The sequence below is a fragment of the Ochlerotatus camptorhynchus genome, unplaced genomic scaffold (assembly GCF_037179485.1).
Source record: "Ochlerotatus camptorhynchus isolate MF236.1 unplaced genomic scaffold, CSIRO-AGI_Acam_v1.1 ptg000006l, whole genome shotgun sequence".
NCBI lineage: Eukaryota > Metazoa > Arthropoda > Insecta > Diptera > Culicidae > Ochlerotatus > Ochlerotatus camptorhynchus.
This window is the reverse complement of record NW_027040498.1, coordinates 3,496,151-3,512,392: the sequence shown is the minus strand read 5'-3', so window position 1 is coordinate 3,512,392 and position 16,242 is coordinate 3,496,151. Positions and strand designations below refer to the sequence as shown.

The 16,242-nt window shown below is 41.2% G+C and overlaps 1 protein-coding gene across 2 annotated transcripts in view; it reads right to left on the bottom strand.

The window, feature by feature from the left end:
- pcx (pecanex) overlaps positions 1-16,242 on the bottom strand; it is a 49,799-nt gene that overhangs the window by 7,840 nt on the left and 25,717 nt on the right. For both annotated transcript variants that reach the window (XM_065239512.1, XM_065239521.1), the window contains 3 exons: positions 15,914-16,107; positions 15,349-15,855; positions 13,770-15,290 (listed from right to left, as the gene is read on the bottom strand). In XM_065239512.1, the coding sequence (XP_065095584.1) occupies positions 13,770-15,290; positions 15,349-15,855; positions 15,914-16,107 (2,222 nt within the window). The remainder of the gene's footprint in view (positions 1-13,769; positions 15,291-15,348; positions 15,856-15,913; positions 16,108-16,242) is intronic.

Below are 16,242 nucleotides of genomic sequence, written 5' to 3'. Positions count from 1 at the left end.
ATTTAAAGAAACTCAGAAAAAATAAATCGGTTTTCATAATCAAAGGAAGGCAGAAAAGTTTCGGAAACCGGAAATAAATCCCAAAAGTAGCCATTTCCAGGGGAAGCCAGAAAAAGCTCGGAAAAACCTTTCAAAAGACAAAAAAACGAACTGGGCAAAATTCCAGAACTAGACGAAAGAAATTTCTGGGAGAAGTTTAATTGAACTTCCTGGAGAAGACCGACCAAACTTCCTGAAGACGCTGGCAGAAACTTCCTAAGGTAGATTGGAAATTTTTTTTGGAGAAAGTCGGAAGCCAGAGCGCTTACGGAACAGTCGAAAGAAACAAGGACATAATTCCGGAAGAAAGAGCTCTTGGGGGATGTTCTAAAGACCCAGAAAATTTTCCAAATGGTCATAAAACATCCCTGAAGACCCCGCAATGCCCCTGAAATTTTTGGAACATTCCTGAAATGTACTTAGGAATATTCCATATTTCCTCGGGCTGTTTTGGAGTACCCTGATGATCTTTGAAATACTTGGAACTTCCCTAATTATAATGAGACTACCGGAATATCTCTAATCAACTTTGAAGGTTTCTAGACTTTCTTGAAGATTACGAAATTTTTTAAGCACTCTCACAATTTTCTTGAATTTATTCTAACATCAGCATTGATGTTCTCTGATCTTCCCGATTTTCTAATTTTTAAAAGTTATCGACACTGCCATCAATAAGCACGGAACTTCCCATAAATTGTTCTCACAATGTGCTAATGTTCGTGTAACTTTCCTTACGTTTCATAAATTTGTATGAGCCCCTCGGAACATTGCTGAAGTTTTCGGCAATTGCCTGAGTTTCTTGGAACTCCTTTAAAATTTCAGCAATTTCCTTGAAATGTTTTGATCTGATCTGATTGTCCTGATTCTCGGAGCTTCCTAATGTTCTCTCAGTTCTCTTGAATTTAATGGAACTGTCCTGAAAACCATTCAATTTTCCAGAAGTTGTTTGGCCTTGTGAAGTATTTAAAATATTTATGATGTCTTGTTAAATTCACTGGAGTTCGCTGGACCGGGTTTTGAATTTTAACAGAAGTTCTTCTTCTTCTTTGCATTTCAAGCTTATTGCATATCGCATATTAGCTTATTGCGTGCTCTCAACTTAGTGTTCTAGATGCACTTCCACAGTTATTAATTGAGAGCTTTCGATGCCTGTACCATTTTTGCATTGGTATAATTGTGTGACAAGTCCCAGGGAAGTCGAGAAATTTTCCTACCCGAAAAAATTCTAGACCGGACCGGGAATTGAACCCAGCCACCTCCAGCATGGTCTTACTTTGTAGCTGCGCCTTTACCGACTGAGCTAAGGGAGGTCCCAGAAGTTACTTTCTTTAATTTATCGAAAATTACTCAAAAGTCTGAACTTTTCTGAAGTTTCAGAACTTTTTTGTAAGTTCCTGCTGCTAGTGTGGATCCGCAATCAAAATCTAGAAGCATCCCTGAAGTTCCGGGAAGAATCATTCGAGCGAAGGCTGAAGAAGCTTTCAAGAGAAGTCGAAATAAGTTTCCGAGAGGATTCGTAAATAGAAAATTCCAGGGGAAAGTTGGAAGAAAATCCAGGAAGTTAAATAATGTTTAAAAAGTATTTTCTGATTCCCCCGGAATTACCAGAAAGAGCCTTCGACTGTTTATCGATTCATGAGTAGCCAAAAACGGTGAGGAAATTGAAACATTAATCGAAAGAGTATCCATAAGACATTTTTGAAGATGATTATTTTTTAGAATTTTAAAGACTCAAAAAATTTTAGATATTCAAAAAGATACTAGTCTCACACAAAAATTTTGATATTGATTATTTAAAAAATCGGTATAAATCGGTATAACACCTCAAAAATCGGTATTCTGAGGAACCTAATCTGTATATCGGTATGTAGTTCGGAAATCGGTATAAATACCGATGCATTGGTATATCTGGCAACGCTGATTGGTAGTAGTATTGGAGCTGTTTAAGGTTCAATTTACTTTGATGCATTTTTTTAAAATTCAAAGGCAGTTTTTTTCGTCGCATTCATATCAAAAGGAATCGAATAGTGCGAGCTTTTTGCAATCTGAAATAATGCGTTGGAAAAAACTGCTTTTGAAATTTTCCAAAAAGCATCAAAGTAAATTGAACCTTAAAGAATTAAGCCCCAGCACGAACCGCTACGTCATCTGAGATATATTAAAGTGAGGTGTTGTCCCGCCTACTGTTGCAGTTTTCAGTGCCAGCTGACTGACTTGAATGCGAAACACAACACCTTGATTAATTCAAGACCAACAATTGAAATGGCCTTAACTCCATTTTGTAAACAAACCTTGTAAGGCCATTTTCTCGCGAACCGAAACCTTCATTCGCAAACCTAAACCACAATCGGGTAGAGAAGAATTTCCCCTACCTGTTCATTATGTTGGTTTGCCTTTGCGGACTTCGGTTCGCGAGAAAATGGCCTTATAAGGTTTGTTTACAAAATGGAGTTAAGGCCATTTCAATTGTTGGTCTTGAATTTTAAATTGGTCTTTGCCCGCATGGTATTCCTTCCAACACACTTGTGGTGCAGAGGTCAGCGTTCGTAGATCGCATACCGAATACACAGGTTCGAATCTAGAAAATTGCTTTTTTTTTATGATTGGATTGAATATTGAGGCACTGCATAAATATAAGAATTATGATTTATTTGAGCCACTGATCATTTCATATTTTCGTACATTAAATTTTGTTACTAATAAAGACTTGTGCGGATTGCTTCATGCGGGCTATGACGGACCCTTTTAGAAACTTTCAAATTGCTAATGGAAACTTTTAAGATACTTTAAAGTTGCTAATAAGTTCCGCTGGAAACTTGTTCGGAACTTTGTTGTGGCCATGTTTTCAGCCTTGCCTGAAGCTCCTAAGAAGTGCTAAGGATGCTTTTTGGAATTTTTTTGAACTTCAAGTTGCTAGTAGTTGATGATGATGATGATGATGGTCCCACCTCTTACCCCTACAAAGGTTTGAGCTGGACGAGTTATCTTTAAGATAATTAAATATAAACATTTTAACCAGGTTTGCAAACAAAATCGAGCTGGTTACAATTACAGATATAAATGTCCTGTTAAATATGCTATAGGCATCAACCAAAAACATTCAAAGGTGTAACTAGTTATCAAAAGTCCAAGTATAGTCCTCGACAATACTTCCATTTACACGTGACCTGGGATTTACACGTTTAAGCTTCCGCAGTGCCAGGACTATATCCAAGGAAACGACTTCCAGCCAACCCTTTACTAATTCAAGGCTTTTGCCACAATTTCCACGTATTAGTCATTTATACCTGTATTCCGCGCGCGAGGCTCAAACCATCGTAGACTACTCAAAGCTATTTTTACTATTACTACTACAAAATCAAAAAACTAAAAATCCATCATCACCATCGAGGCAAACAATGTAGTTTTTTGTATATGCTACACCAATTACTAAAATGTCTATATGACAGTCTCCATACAAAATAATCCGTTAGAGATAACTTTGTCAAGATACATGATTTATCCATTCATAAAAATTGAACTGCTCAATAAACAGCTTTTACATGTGAAATGCAGCGTCTCTTGAATTCTGTAAGTGTAGTTGCACGCTTGATGTGTCTAGGCATCGAATTGAAAACATTTATACCTTTGAAAAATAATGAATTTTGTGAAGCATTATTCAAAAGATGTGGTGTTCTTACTTCATCCGCGTTTCTAGTGTTATATCTATGAAAATCACTTCCTCTTTCAATCCGATCACACAAATATCGAGGCAGCAAACCGTTAACTACTTTAAAAATGAACACCATAGTCAAAAACACAATTCTTTGCTTCACTGACAGCCATTGCAAAGCGTCCAGCATAAAAGTTGAGGAAGTGAATCTATTACATCTTAAAATCAAACGCATTACTTTATTCTGCAAACGCTGTAATCTCGATATTTGTGTTTCATTGGCCAAAAATAAAATGGAAGGGCAAAAGTCTAGATGAGGGGAGATGATTGATTTGTATAACTGTATTTTACTACCAATAGTTAAATCGTTTTTCAAGCGACATAGGATTCCATACTTCTTGGCAATTTTCTTGATGACATTGTCAATATGAGAATTGAACTTGAGTTTGTCATCAATAATCACGCCAAGATATTTAATTTCCTGAACGCGATCAAGTGTCTCATCATCAATAACAACAGAGACATCATCATCTACACGATTCCGCGAAATTACCATGAATTTAGTTTTACTTATATTCAATTTCAATTGTTTATACTTCAACCATCTACTTAGAGAACGCAAATCTTCATTCAAGCGTGAAACGGCTTCTTCTAAATCTTTAGCTGCAATGAATAACACAGTATCGTCAGCAAAAAGATTAATATCACAAAACCGTAAAACTCGTCGCATGTCATTAATATACATAATAAATAAAAGGGGCCCTAATACACTTCCCTGAGGCACTCCAAGGTCATTGTCAACGGGACAAGATACAAAATCATTAAAAACAGTCCTTTGTGTTCTGTCAGATAAATAGCTTTCAAACCATTTGTATGCAGAACCCGAAATTCCAAAGCGCTTGATTGTTCTCAACAATAAGGGCCTAGAAATTGTCTCAAAAGCGCGTTTTAGATCCAAAAACACAGCAACAATCGTATCTTTATGCTCCAAATTTTCTTTCCATTTAGCTAACACTAAGTTTAACGCGGTTTCACAAGAATGGCCTTCCCGGTATCCCGATTGTTCCGGTATCAACAAACAGTTACTATTTAAATATTCTAACAGCTGGCCTTTTACAACAAGTTCCAAAATTTTCTCTAATGTGTGCAACATGTTGATGGGACGAAACTCTTCGGCTTTAATCGTCCCAGCAACTTTTTGTATAGGAACAACTAAAGATTCTTTCCAAATATTCGGCACGTGCCCAGATTGCAATGATTGATTAATAAGGTCCCGCAGAGTGTGTCGAATGACATGAAAGCAATCTTGAATAACTCTAGCATTAACATTATCTACTCCAGCCGTTTTTCCTAATGAAAAGCAAATATTTTTAAGTTCATCTAATGTAATTGGGTGCAAACCATTAAATCTACAATTACTATTAATCGGCTGTTTTATTTCGTCCGGTTCATTGATCAGTTCAATAGATTGATTGATCAGTGAAACGCTCTCGACGAAATAGTCATTAAACTTAGAAGCAATTACTTGTTCTGACTGTTCTAATATGCCATCAAAAGTTATGGTCCGCGATTTACAATTACTAGGCTTCATCAAAGATTTCAAAATTTTCCATAACTCTTTGCTGTTGTTTTTTTTTTTTTTTTATTAAATACTTTATTTGTACAGGCTCAATCGAATAAACTTTACAGAGCCGAGTTATCATTTTTGTTATACATTATTGATTTCTTATATTTAAAGTTAAAGGAGCTGGACCGGATACTCGCGGTTGTCTCGAGGTTAGTGGGGATTTACAATTTTTTTTGGATGGGAAAAGGGAGAGGGAGGTTTGAAATGTGGTTTACGATACAAATATTTAATTAATCCTAAAACATGAACTAATTTCTATTCATCTTGAAAACAAACATAAAAAAAACCCACACGTACAAAATACAAACTAAACACATGGTTAATAAAACTTACAATCTAATGTTAATATTCTTAAAGTAAACATATATGAGTTTCATAAACTCCAGATCGCGTCTAGCCAAAATATCCCGAACTGGAACATTAGGTTGTCTACCTCGAGCCCGAAGGGAATCGTACAGTTCAGATCTGACTCCGCGATGCTCAGCACATGACCAAATAATGTGATCTGCGTCCTGGTAACCTTGTCCACATTCACAGAGATTGCTGTCCTTCAGCCCAACACGGAACAAGTGAGCGTTTAACGAATAGTGATTGGACATGAGGCGAGACATCATACGAATGAAGTCTCGACCCACATCCAACCCCTTGAACCAAGAACTCTTCGACACCTTAGGGATGATCGAATATAGCCATCGTCCCAAACTCCCTTCACTCCACTTATTCTGCCAGCTGACGAGTGACTGTTGACGGTAAATGAAGAAAAATTCATCGTAAGCGATTTGTCGATCGTAAATATCGCCTTCCATAGCGCCCACCTTAGCAAGTGAGTCAGCCATCTCATTGCCCGGAATCGAGCAATGAGATGGGACCCATGCAAAGGTGATGACAAAAGATCTTAAAGATAAAGCACTTGAAAGCTCTCGTATTTTCATGAGAAAATACGAGGAGTGCTTTACCGGCCTCATAGAGCGAATAGCCTCGACAGAACTGAGACTATCCGTAAAAATAAAATAATGATCTGGTGCAAGTGAGGCGATCGTTTCTAGCGTATAATGTATTGCCGCCAGTTCAGCAACATATACGGAACAAGGAGCTTGAAGCATTCGAGAGGCGCTATGAAATTCGTTAAAAATACCAAAACCAGCGGACGACTCTATTAGTGATCCATCTGTGAAGAACGATCTTGCGGAATCAACTTGGCCAAACTTTGCAGCGTAAATTGACGGAACAATCATGGAACGATGATGTTCTGGGATCACACGAATCTCCCGCGTCATAGATAAATCAAAACTAACTGAATTGCCGAAGTCGGAGAAGCATACACGATGAGGATTATGCTGTGAAGGGCTGACATCCTGTGTTATGTACACATAGTACAATGACATAAAACGAGTTTGAGGGTTCAGCTCAAGAAGCTTTTCAAAGTTTTCGATTACCAGTGGGTTCATAACTTCGCAACGGGTGAGGAGCCTGAGGGACAATTCCGAGAACCGATCCGATAGTGGCAACATGCCCGCCAACACTTCTAGACTCATCGTATGAGTCGAGTGCATGCATCCTAACGCGATACGAAGACAACGATACTGGATACGTTCCAGTTTGATGATGTGAGTTTTAGCCGCCGACTGGAAACAAAAACTACCGTATTCTAAAACCGATAAAATCGTTGTCCGGTACAACGTTAGAAGATCTTGCGGATGGGCTCCCCACCACGTTCCGGTAATTGTTCGGAGAAAATTGATCCTTTGTTGGCATTTTCGTCTCAGATACTCAATGTGGGATCTCCAGGTGCATTTTGAATCGAACCAGACCCCAAGATATTTGAAGGACATAGAATGAGTGATCGGTTTACCCAAAAGTTGAAGCTTTGGTTGTGCTGGGCTATGCTTCCTAGAAAAAACGACCAACTCAGTTTTCTCCGTGGAGAATTCGATACCTAGCTGAATAGCCCAAGTAGACAAATTGTCTAAGGTATCCTGTAAGGGTCCTTGCAGGTCGACCCCTTTGGGCCCTGTCATAGACACTACGCCGTCATCTGCAAGTTGTCTCAACGTGCAGTTGTCACTTAGACAATTGTCAATTTCTCTGACGTAGAAATTATACAAAAGGGGGCTTAAACATGAGCCCTGGGGGAGACCCATGTAACTAAATCGAGAAGCTGTAGAGTTTCCTTGAGAAAAGCTCATATGTTTCTCTGACAGCAAATTGTACAAAAAGTTATTAATTAATGGAGAAAGGCCACAAGCGTGGAGTTTGTCTGAAAGGACTTCAACGGATACTGAATCAAAAGCCCCCTTGATATCCAAGAATACAGAAGCCATTTGCTCTTTTTTAGCAAAAGCCAACTGAATTTCTGTGGAAAGCAACGCGAGACAGTCGTTCGTTCCCTTGCCCCTACGGAATCCAAATTGAGTATCTGAGAGTAGGTGGTTCGTCTCAACCCATTTGTCCAAGCGAAAAAGGATCATTTTCTCCAACAATTTTCGAATGCACGATAACATCGCGATGGGACGATACGAGTTATGATCTGAAGCGGGTTTTCCAGGCTTTTTAATGGCTATAACTCTCACTTGCCTCCAATCATCCGGAACAATATTGAGCTCCAGGAACTGACAAAACAAGTTCAGCATGCTCCTCTTAGCGACGTCTGGGAGGTTCTTCAACAAGTTGAACTTGATTCTATCAGCCCCCGGAGCTGAATTGCCACACGAAAGGAGCGCGAGTGAGAGTTCCAGCATTGAAAAAGGCTGGCTGATCTCGTCTACAGAATTCGTCGTTTCGCGAGGAATCTTCTGTGCCGGCACGGAATCAGGACATACTTTTCGCGCGAACTTGAGAATCCAACGATCTGAGTACTCCTCGCTCTCGTTGTTCGAAGACCGGTTACGCATCCTTCGCGCCGCGTTCCAAAGCGTATTCATCGACGTTTCGCGCGATAATCCGTCCACGAATTGCCGCCAGTATCCGCGTTTCTTGGCTTTGATGAGGCTCTTGAGTTCGCGTTCAAGAGCCGAGTACGCTTCGAAATACACGGGTGTTCCACGTTTCCGGAAAAGCTTAAACGCGTCGGACTTTTTACGATAAACCTCAGTGCATTGGTGGTCCCACCAAGGGGAAGGAGGTTTCCTACGCAAAGACGTTCCTGGAACCGGCCGAGTTTGAGCTCGAAGCGCGCTGTCCAAGATCAGATTGGAGAGGAAGTTATATTCCTCCAACGGTGGAAGCCCTTCTACCGACGACACGGCTTCCTCTATCGCGGTCTTGAACGTTGTCCAATCGATATTACGGGTGAGGTCGTACGCGACGTTAACGGATTCCGACGGATTGAACCCACTGGCAATCGAAATTTTGATCGGCAAGTGATCACTACCGTGGGGATCCTGGATCACATTCCACGTGCAATCCAACGATAATGAGTTAGAGCAAAGTGTGAGGTCTAATTTACTTCCATTCGAGGATGGTCCAGTCAAACGTGTTACTTCTCCATTGTTAAGAATTGTCATATTGAAGTTATTTTTTTTTTTTTTTTTTTTTTTTTTTTAATAATTCGTTTATTTTTCCAGGCTTATTTGCTGTAGCTTTGCGGAGCCGATATTCATTGTTTAGATAACAAAATTACTTAAAACTAACGTTAGTAAAGCGGGGGCCGATTACTCGCGGCTATCTCGAGGTTAGGGGTAACAAATTGTAACAAATGGATGGCAGGGTAGGGATTGTGAAATATTGAAGTTATCACAGAGGTCATATATAAAAGTAGAACGGTTGTCATCATACAGTTCCCCCCAGCCTGTACCGTGGGAATTAAAATCTCCCATAATCAACCGTGGAGCAGGAAGTACTGAACATATATCTGAAAGTTGTTTTCGATTAACAACGGCTCTAGGAGGAATATAAACAGAAGCAATACAAAGGCTCTTACCTTTAATAATAGCCTGACATGCGACAACTTCAATACCTGTAAATTGTGGAAGATTCACTCTATAGAAAGAATGGCACTTTTTGATCCCCAAAAGTACCCCTCCTCCACGCGAATCCTCACGATCCAGTCGAATAATGTTAAAATCATAAAAAGGAAGATCTATATCTGAAGAGAGCCAAGTTTCACAAAGAGCAAATGCATCACAATCATTATTGTGAACTAAAAACTTAAAAGAGTCTAATTTAGGAATAAGACTTCGACAATTCCACTGTAGAATAGTGATCAAATCCCCGACCTCGTTTGGAAAATTATCCATCGAAGGAAATGATTGCTGCAATGAGGGGCCACTTCAATGTCAATTGCTTCAAGAGGGTCTTCACAGTAGGAAGCATTGCCAGAACAATGCTTTTGAGAGGATCAGAAATATTCAGGTACTTGAGAATATCGTCCACAATTTTATCAAATGAGAACAACCCAGATGAAGAAGGGGCTTCTGTTCTTAAAAATGGGACATCAGGGGTTTTGGATGTCCCCGGGAGAGGTGGAAAATCCTGGGTATAGTCAGTTCTTCTGAATCCAGGAGGAGTAGAAACTTCCTTTTTTCCACCACTCCTTGATTTGGGCAAGCTGATTTGGGGTTCTTCATTCTCAACTTTCCGCGAACGGATGCGTTTTCGTTTCCGTGCTGAAAAACAGAAAGAAGTTCCCTCCTCAGCCAAGTCAGAGTCAGTCTCGTCATCTGACAAAAGAGAAAAGGGATTTTTGTCGTTGGTCGATGGCGTGGCCGTCTTAAGCATTTCTGCAAAAGACTGCCGGGAACGTTCCTTAAGTGAGCGTTGTAATTTCTAACTTCTCCAAGATCTCGGGGGTCAGACTCGCTTCGGTGACCACACCTTCGATCTCCACATCACGAGCTGGGATGTAAACTCTGTACTCGAGCGTGAAGAGCTGGGAGGCAGCAATCTCGTTAGCCTGCTTCAGGTTAGAGACGGAGACACGAAGTTTATTGTGCCTAACCTTCGTGATTTCAGTCACGGCCGAGTATCGCTTCGTCAGATCATTAGTAATTTGCATTACATTCAAAGGTTTGTTTCTGGGCTGAAAGTAGACAACCCATGGGCCAGTCGAGTCATCTGGATAGGCTCGCGATCGGGGGTTTATCTGAGCCTGTCCTTTGCCAGACTGAGACGATGAACCAGAAAGAGATGACGTACGTTTTCGACCCTTCTTGCCATCGCGTGGCAAAGTGGTGTCATCTTCCGACAAAACGTCCATTTCGTCTTGCGACAAAATGTCCATTTTGCCGTACTAGTGGGAGCGAAAAATGCTCTACCACTGAAACGATAATCACTCGGACACAATACACAAAAAAAAACTACAAACACAGAACACAAACTTAAAATTTAACTGTGGGCGAAAGAGAGAAACAAGAACAAAAACTTATCTGATAATCCTATACTACTACCACCGAGCGTTTAAACGGCAGCAGCGGAGCGACGCGCAGCGTGGATGATCTTCGATCAGCGTGTGCGGGCGGTCTTCGTTGGTGTGTGCTTATGTGAGGGTCGGCACTCAGCTGAACACACGATGATAGATGAGCGGTGTAAATGCGGAGGCAGATGCTGACACTCGATGACGATGATCCGTGTGCAGGTATGCGTTACCACGCACCGATGGTGCACAAAATGGTTGGCGAATTGGCAATCGTAAAAACAATTTTCCTTCCGATGATGCCGAAAACACACTTTCTTCTCAGAAAAAAACTCACTTTTAGTTAATTATTTAGCTGGGAACTCTAAGCGAGAAAAAACTGACAATTTAAATCAAGCGAATAGCGAGAAAACTTCCAAAATAGCGGAGCGCGAACTAAGTCGACCGTACTTCTTGCTAGGACGCAGTGGAATGTTTGCTGTTGTTTTGATGCTGATCAATTTTCCTCTGAATATATTCACATCGAGTTTTCTTAATCGATTGTGAATATTTATTACGCACGACCGTGTACCTATTCCAATGATTATCACTATTAGATCTACAAAACTTTTTGTACCATTTGTCCCTCTTACGTTTAAGACGCAAAAGATCCAAATTGTACCAGCTGTTCGAGTTTTTCAAAGAAACAAACTTTTGTTCAACTAATTTATTGGTACAAGTTTTCAAAACGTTAGTAAGAACAGCTGCATCTTCATCTAAAGTTCCGGTAACTAATGGAAAATCCACGCTTCTCTCAACAAGATTCGAAACAGCTTGCTTCGAATATTTCCTCCAGCACTTCAATTTTACAAAATTATCGTTATCGTTAACACTGTCTAAGAAATTAATTACTAAAGTTTCATGATCGGTTATTTTCAAATCAGCTTGAGTAACTGAACTGACAGAATCAAAATTAGAATAAACATGGTCAATCAAAGTTCTACTGTGCCGGGAAATACGCGTGCATTCACTTACTAATTGTTTTAAATTAAAGAAATCAGCTAATTGCTTCAGATGGATCGAATTGCTAGTATCATGCCAATTAATGTTAAAATCACCCGCAAGTATATTTAATTTACTAGAATCTAAAAATGTCTCGAACCAGTTCTCTAAAATTTCAATAAAACGCTGATTACTTGAACTGGGAGAATGATACAAAACACCATAATTACCCATCTTCATGCCACGTTCAACTGTAATGCCTAAGAACCAATTGCCATCAATAACTTCGTTTTGGCGAATATTGAATTGAACTGATTCTTTGACATAAATAGCAACACCGCCAGTGTGCCTCGAATGTGACAAACAAGCAGCAGCTTTATATCCCGGAATGCTATACTGATCAAAAGATTCAATTTCTACAATATGTGTTTCTGCTAACAAAACCAAAAGTGGACGATTTTCTTCTACAATCTGACGTAATGTTACGTAGTTTGTAGATAACCCCGCAATATTCAAATATAAAATCTCTAATTTACTCACATTACTACTGGAACTTGGTTGCTATTTATTGAAATGTAAGCTGCCACTACAGGTTAACGGCAGATCGCTTGCCATTACCCCCGACTCGCATTTTGGACATTCCATTTCTACCTAAACACAGTCAACAGACGCTGCATGCAACAATACACAGGGTACAGAAGAGACAATTAAATATCGATTTCACCGCCGCAGCTACTATAGGAAAGCAATTGCTTCCTTTCCTTTCAGTGCGCCGGGGGGATCGAAGAATAAGCAAAATTTTACGAGAACGGCTACTTTTGTAACCTGTTCTCCTACTTATCCTGTTATCAAATACAATTGGGCACGCGTTGTAATTAATCAATCGCGGCACACAACACAATTTCACACGTAATTAAAAATAATTTTTTCACTGCACAACAAATTGAACTACACTGTTTGCCATCACACAGAGCATCAGAAGCCTGAATCTGGAGCCTGAAGTTCCTTGTGTGCTTTCAATAGCTTTTAAAGTAGTCAGAAAATTTAGATGAAACATTATATGCACTTTATGGATCTTGAAAATGGATTTTATCGTTGAATGCGGAACTTTTGGTTGCTTGGGAAGAAAGTTCTGTCGGAACTTTATGGAACTTGAAAGTTCTGTCGGAACTTTAATTGAACTTTATGGAACTTGAAGGTTCTGTCGGAACTTGGAAGTGAGTTTTATCGTTGAATGCGAAACTTTTGGTTACTTGGGTAAAGTGGGCCATTTCTAAGACGTTCGAAGTCTTCGCTCAAAACTTTACAGGCTTTTATTTGATTGAAAGTTATTTTCAGAATTCTTCTAAAATAAATTTGAAATTCTCTCTGGAAGTCCCTTGAAAATATTTTTATAACAGTCCACAAATTCTATGTAGAACACTCAAAAAAAAATCTTAAAATTCGTCCTTAGATTCTCTTCGAATTTTAAACTCATTCTAGGAATTCACTGGCGCTTCATTTTTTTTTAATTTGCTTGAACTTCTCCGTAGATTCTTGACCAACAATTGAAAAGGGCCCATCAGCTTTTATGAGCCAAAATTGTAATCTTTCTTTCCTGCCAACACCATCGGGTAGGGAAAAATTCTTCCGCCGAGAATGTCTTCAAATTTTGCTCAGAATTATGTTAGAGTTCTCCTCTAAATTCTTCTGGAAATTACATGGAATTCTCATTAAAATTATCTAGAAATTCCATTCGAAATGCGCTTGGAATTATCATCGGAATTTTCTTATAGATCTTCGCAGAATTATTTTGAATTTATACCCTTAAAATTGACTTCCCTTGGTATGTTTCACGAATCCTGGAATCCTCTTCACTCTTGGAAGTTCTAATAACAACTCTCTCAATTACCTTTCTAATTCCCTGTTTTCCAGGTTTTCCCGCTTCGCTGGCCACCCTGCTATTATTAATATAATAAGCACTTGAACAGTACGGCATGACAGATGGCATTTTATTGCGTCAGAAAGATCATGTACGGCAAAGTTGAATTTCCACAGAAAATTGCCGCAGAACTAGCCGTGCCGTTCAGGTGCTGAAAGACGTCTACGCAACAAACATGTAAGCAATAAATGCAACTCACCTGCGCGGCATCCACAATGATGACCTTCCTGTTCAGTCCGATCGTCGGTGGAGCATTGATCCACTGCGACTGCGAAGGTTGCTGCTGTTCATCGGCTTCGTTCCCCCGAATACCACCGGCTTTCGCCATTGCCACCCCGCCGCCGTCCACCCGCTCGGCACTCGTTGCTTCGGTCATGGAAAAAATTGTATACGAGTTCTCACAAGGTGGAGATAGCGTTAGCATTACGGAACTACTGGCGGTGGCGTTTGTGGCACTTGTGTTTGGCATGTTCAGATTCATCGAAGAGGAATTGTTGCTTTTAGCATTTCCCGACGTAGATTCTACGCTCTCCTGTTGCTTCAGACTAGAATTATTGCTACTTCCTGCGATCCCCGCTGCACCCAATCCACTTCCACTGGCCAAGGCTTCCTTGAAGGACTCCCTCTTGGAAGCCGCCAATGCACGATCTATCCGATCCTTACTGTTACTACTTAAATTACGCTTCGTCACTCCGGCCCTATCCCGCAGTGTATCACGCTCGGAGTCGCGCTCCCGAATCAACAGGCCAGCCAACAGAGTCGAACTGGTTGGTTTGTTGATGCTGGCAAGACTTCCTCGGTTCGCCGCACCGGAAAGTGACATATTTTGGCTCCCGTACGACAGCGTTCCAGCCGTACCCGAAAGAGTATTGTTCGGTGTTGGAGTATTACAGTAAACCCCCTGGATTTCACCCATTTCGTTGTCTATTATTGCACTTCCACTGCTACATCCCTCGCGGCAGCGCTGTCTCACTCGATTGAAGAAGCTGTTGATCATAACCACAATCTTTTCCAACGTTATCTCACCGCCGATGATCCTACAGAGTTGGGGATTTGTTTCCGCGTAGGACGTCGTCAGCGGAGACACATAGATGGGATATCCAATCGGTTGATCACAGGACGAGTTGATAATGTTGCGAAGAGCTTGCTTCGCATTTTGGATGCTCCCTCGCTCCGGGTTTCGATTCCGGAGATATATCAGCTCCTGCTGCTGACCCGCCCACAAACCTCGTACGCATTCGCGATTTAGCTTAATGACACGAAAGCTTAAAAAGCGTTTACTCAGTCTTATAACTCGATACTCGTCTGATCCATCGTCCATGACGTGGCGCAGAGCAAGCAGATTCGGCGTTCCCCTAAGCACGGCGTTACGCCACAATGGATCGGCCTCGTGCGAAATAACCAGCTCTTTGGTATGATAATCGATCGCATTGAACAGTGCTCCGTAGTCATCGTACTCGTCCGGACAGAGAAAATGGTCCTGATGAAGCTTCAATGACATTCGAACTGCTGGCGCCACAACACCATGCAGCAACTCCATATCGGCAAAAACCCACTCATCGCGCGTTGATGTTATACGAAAATCACCCTTGAACAGTGCATGGAGACCGTGAAGAAAAAATTCCACCCCGCAAGATGAGCTGTGGCTTGCAGTGGCCAAGGTCCTTCGTGCCAGCAAAGCTAGCGCCATGCAAAGCGACGTAACCAGGGATTCACGATTCTGGAAAACAAAATACAATTAGCATATCAACACTCAAACTGACCTAATAATAACGTACCGAGCTGAAAAACGGTTGACCGGAAGTTCCGGCAATGGAACTTCCATTGTTACCCGAGCTTGACGTTGCGGCTCCGTTCGTGCTCGATTCACCTCCCTCGGCAGGATTCTGCTTGGCACCATTATTAGTCTGCTGTTCACTCTGATCTTTTGGTGTTCCTTCACTGATCCCCTTAGCACCAGTATCGTTTGCCGATGAGCCTGCTGCCGTGGTGTTGACCACCGGGACTGCACTCTTCTTCGGAGTATTCTTTTCATTCAAAGCCGCCTGCATCTGTTGGCGTTTCTTGTCGCAGCAAAACTGTATCCACTCGCCGTAAACGTTCCAGAAGCTAGCACGGGTTATTCCCGCAGCGCGGAAATCGTAATCGTCGTCCAGATTGTGATTAAACACCGGATCCAGATCGACAAACTGACGATCCAACGTGTGCTCCAGAGCTTCCTCGATTGCTTGCGATTGCAACCAGTTGACCAGTTTTGGCGACCGAATGGCATAGTAGATGATGCTCTGAAAATAACGGTAGCAGATTAAAACGGTGCAAGCGGACAAGAATTTAGAGCAATACCTTGACGTAGTACGAAATAAGAACCTTTCGGAACTCGAAAACCTGCAGCGTGGCGGTTGCAGAATTATCCGAAATCGAGTACCCCTCCAGGACGTACTTGGAGGCCATCACTTGCCACGCCAGCCAACGGGTGGTGAACATTGCGTTTGCGCTCAGCATTCGTGGCAGGTGACCGACCGTACAACAGCAACAGCCTGCAACGGAAAAGGGACACTGCATTCTTCGAGTTCCATAGACGCCCGCCCAAAGCCCACAAAATCAGTTACGATGTGTAATTTACTATGAGAAGTAGGGGAAATGGCTCTAATGTTGGCGTTTGGATCTAAGAT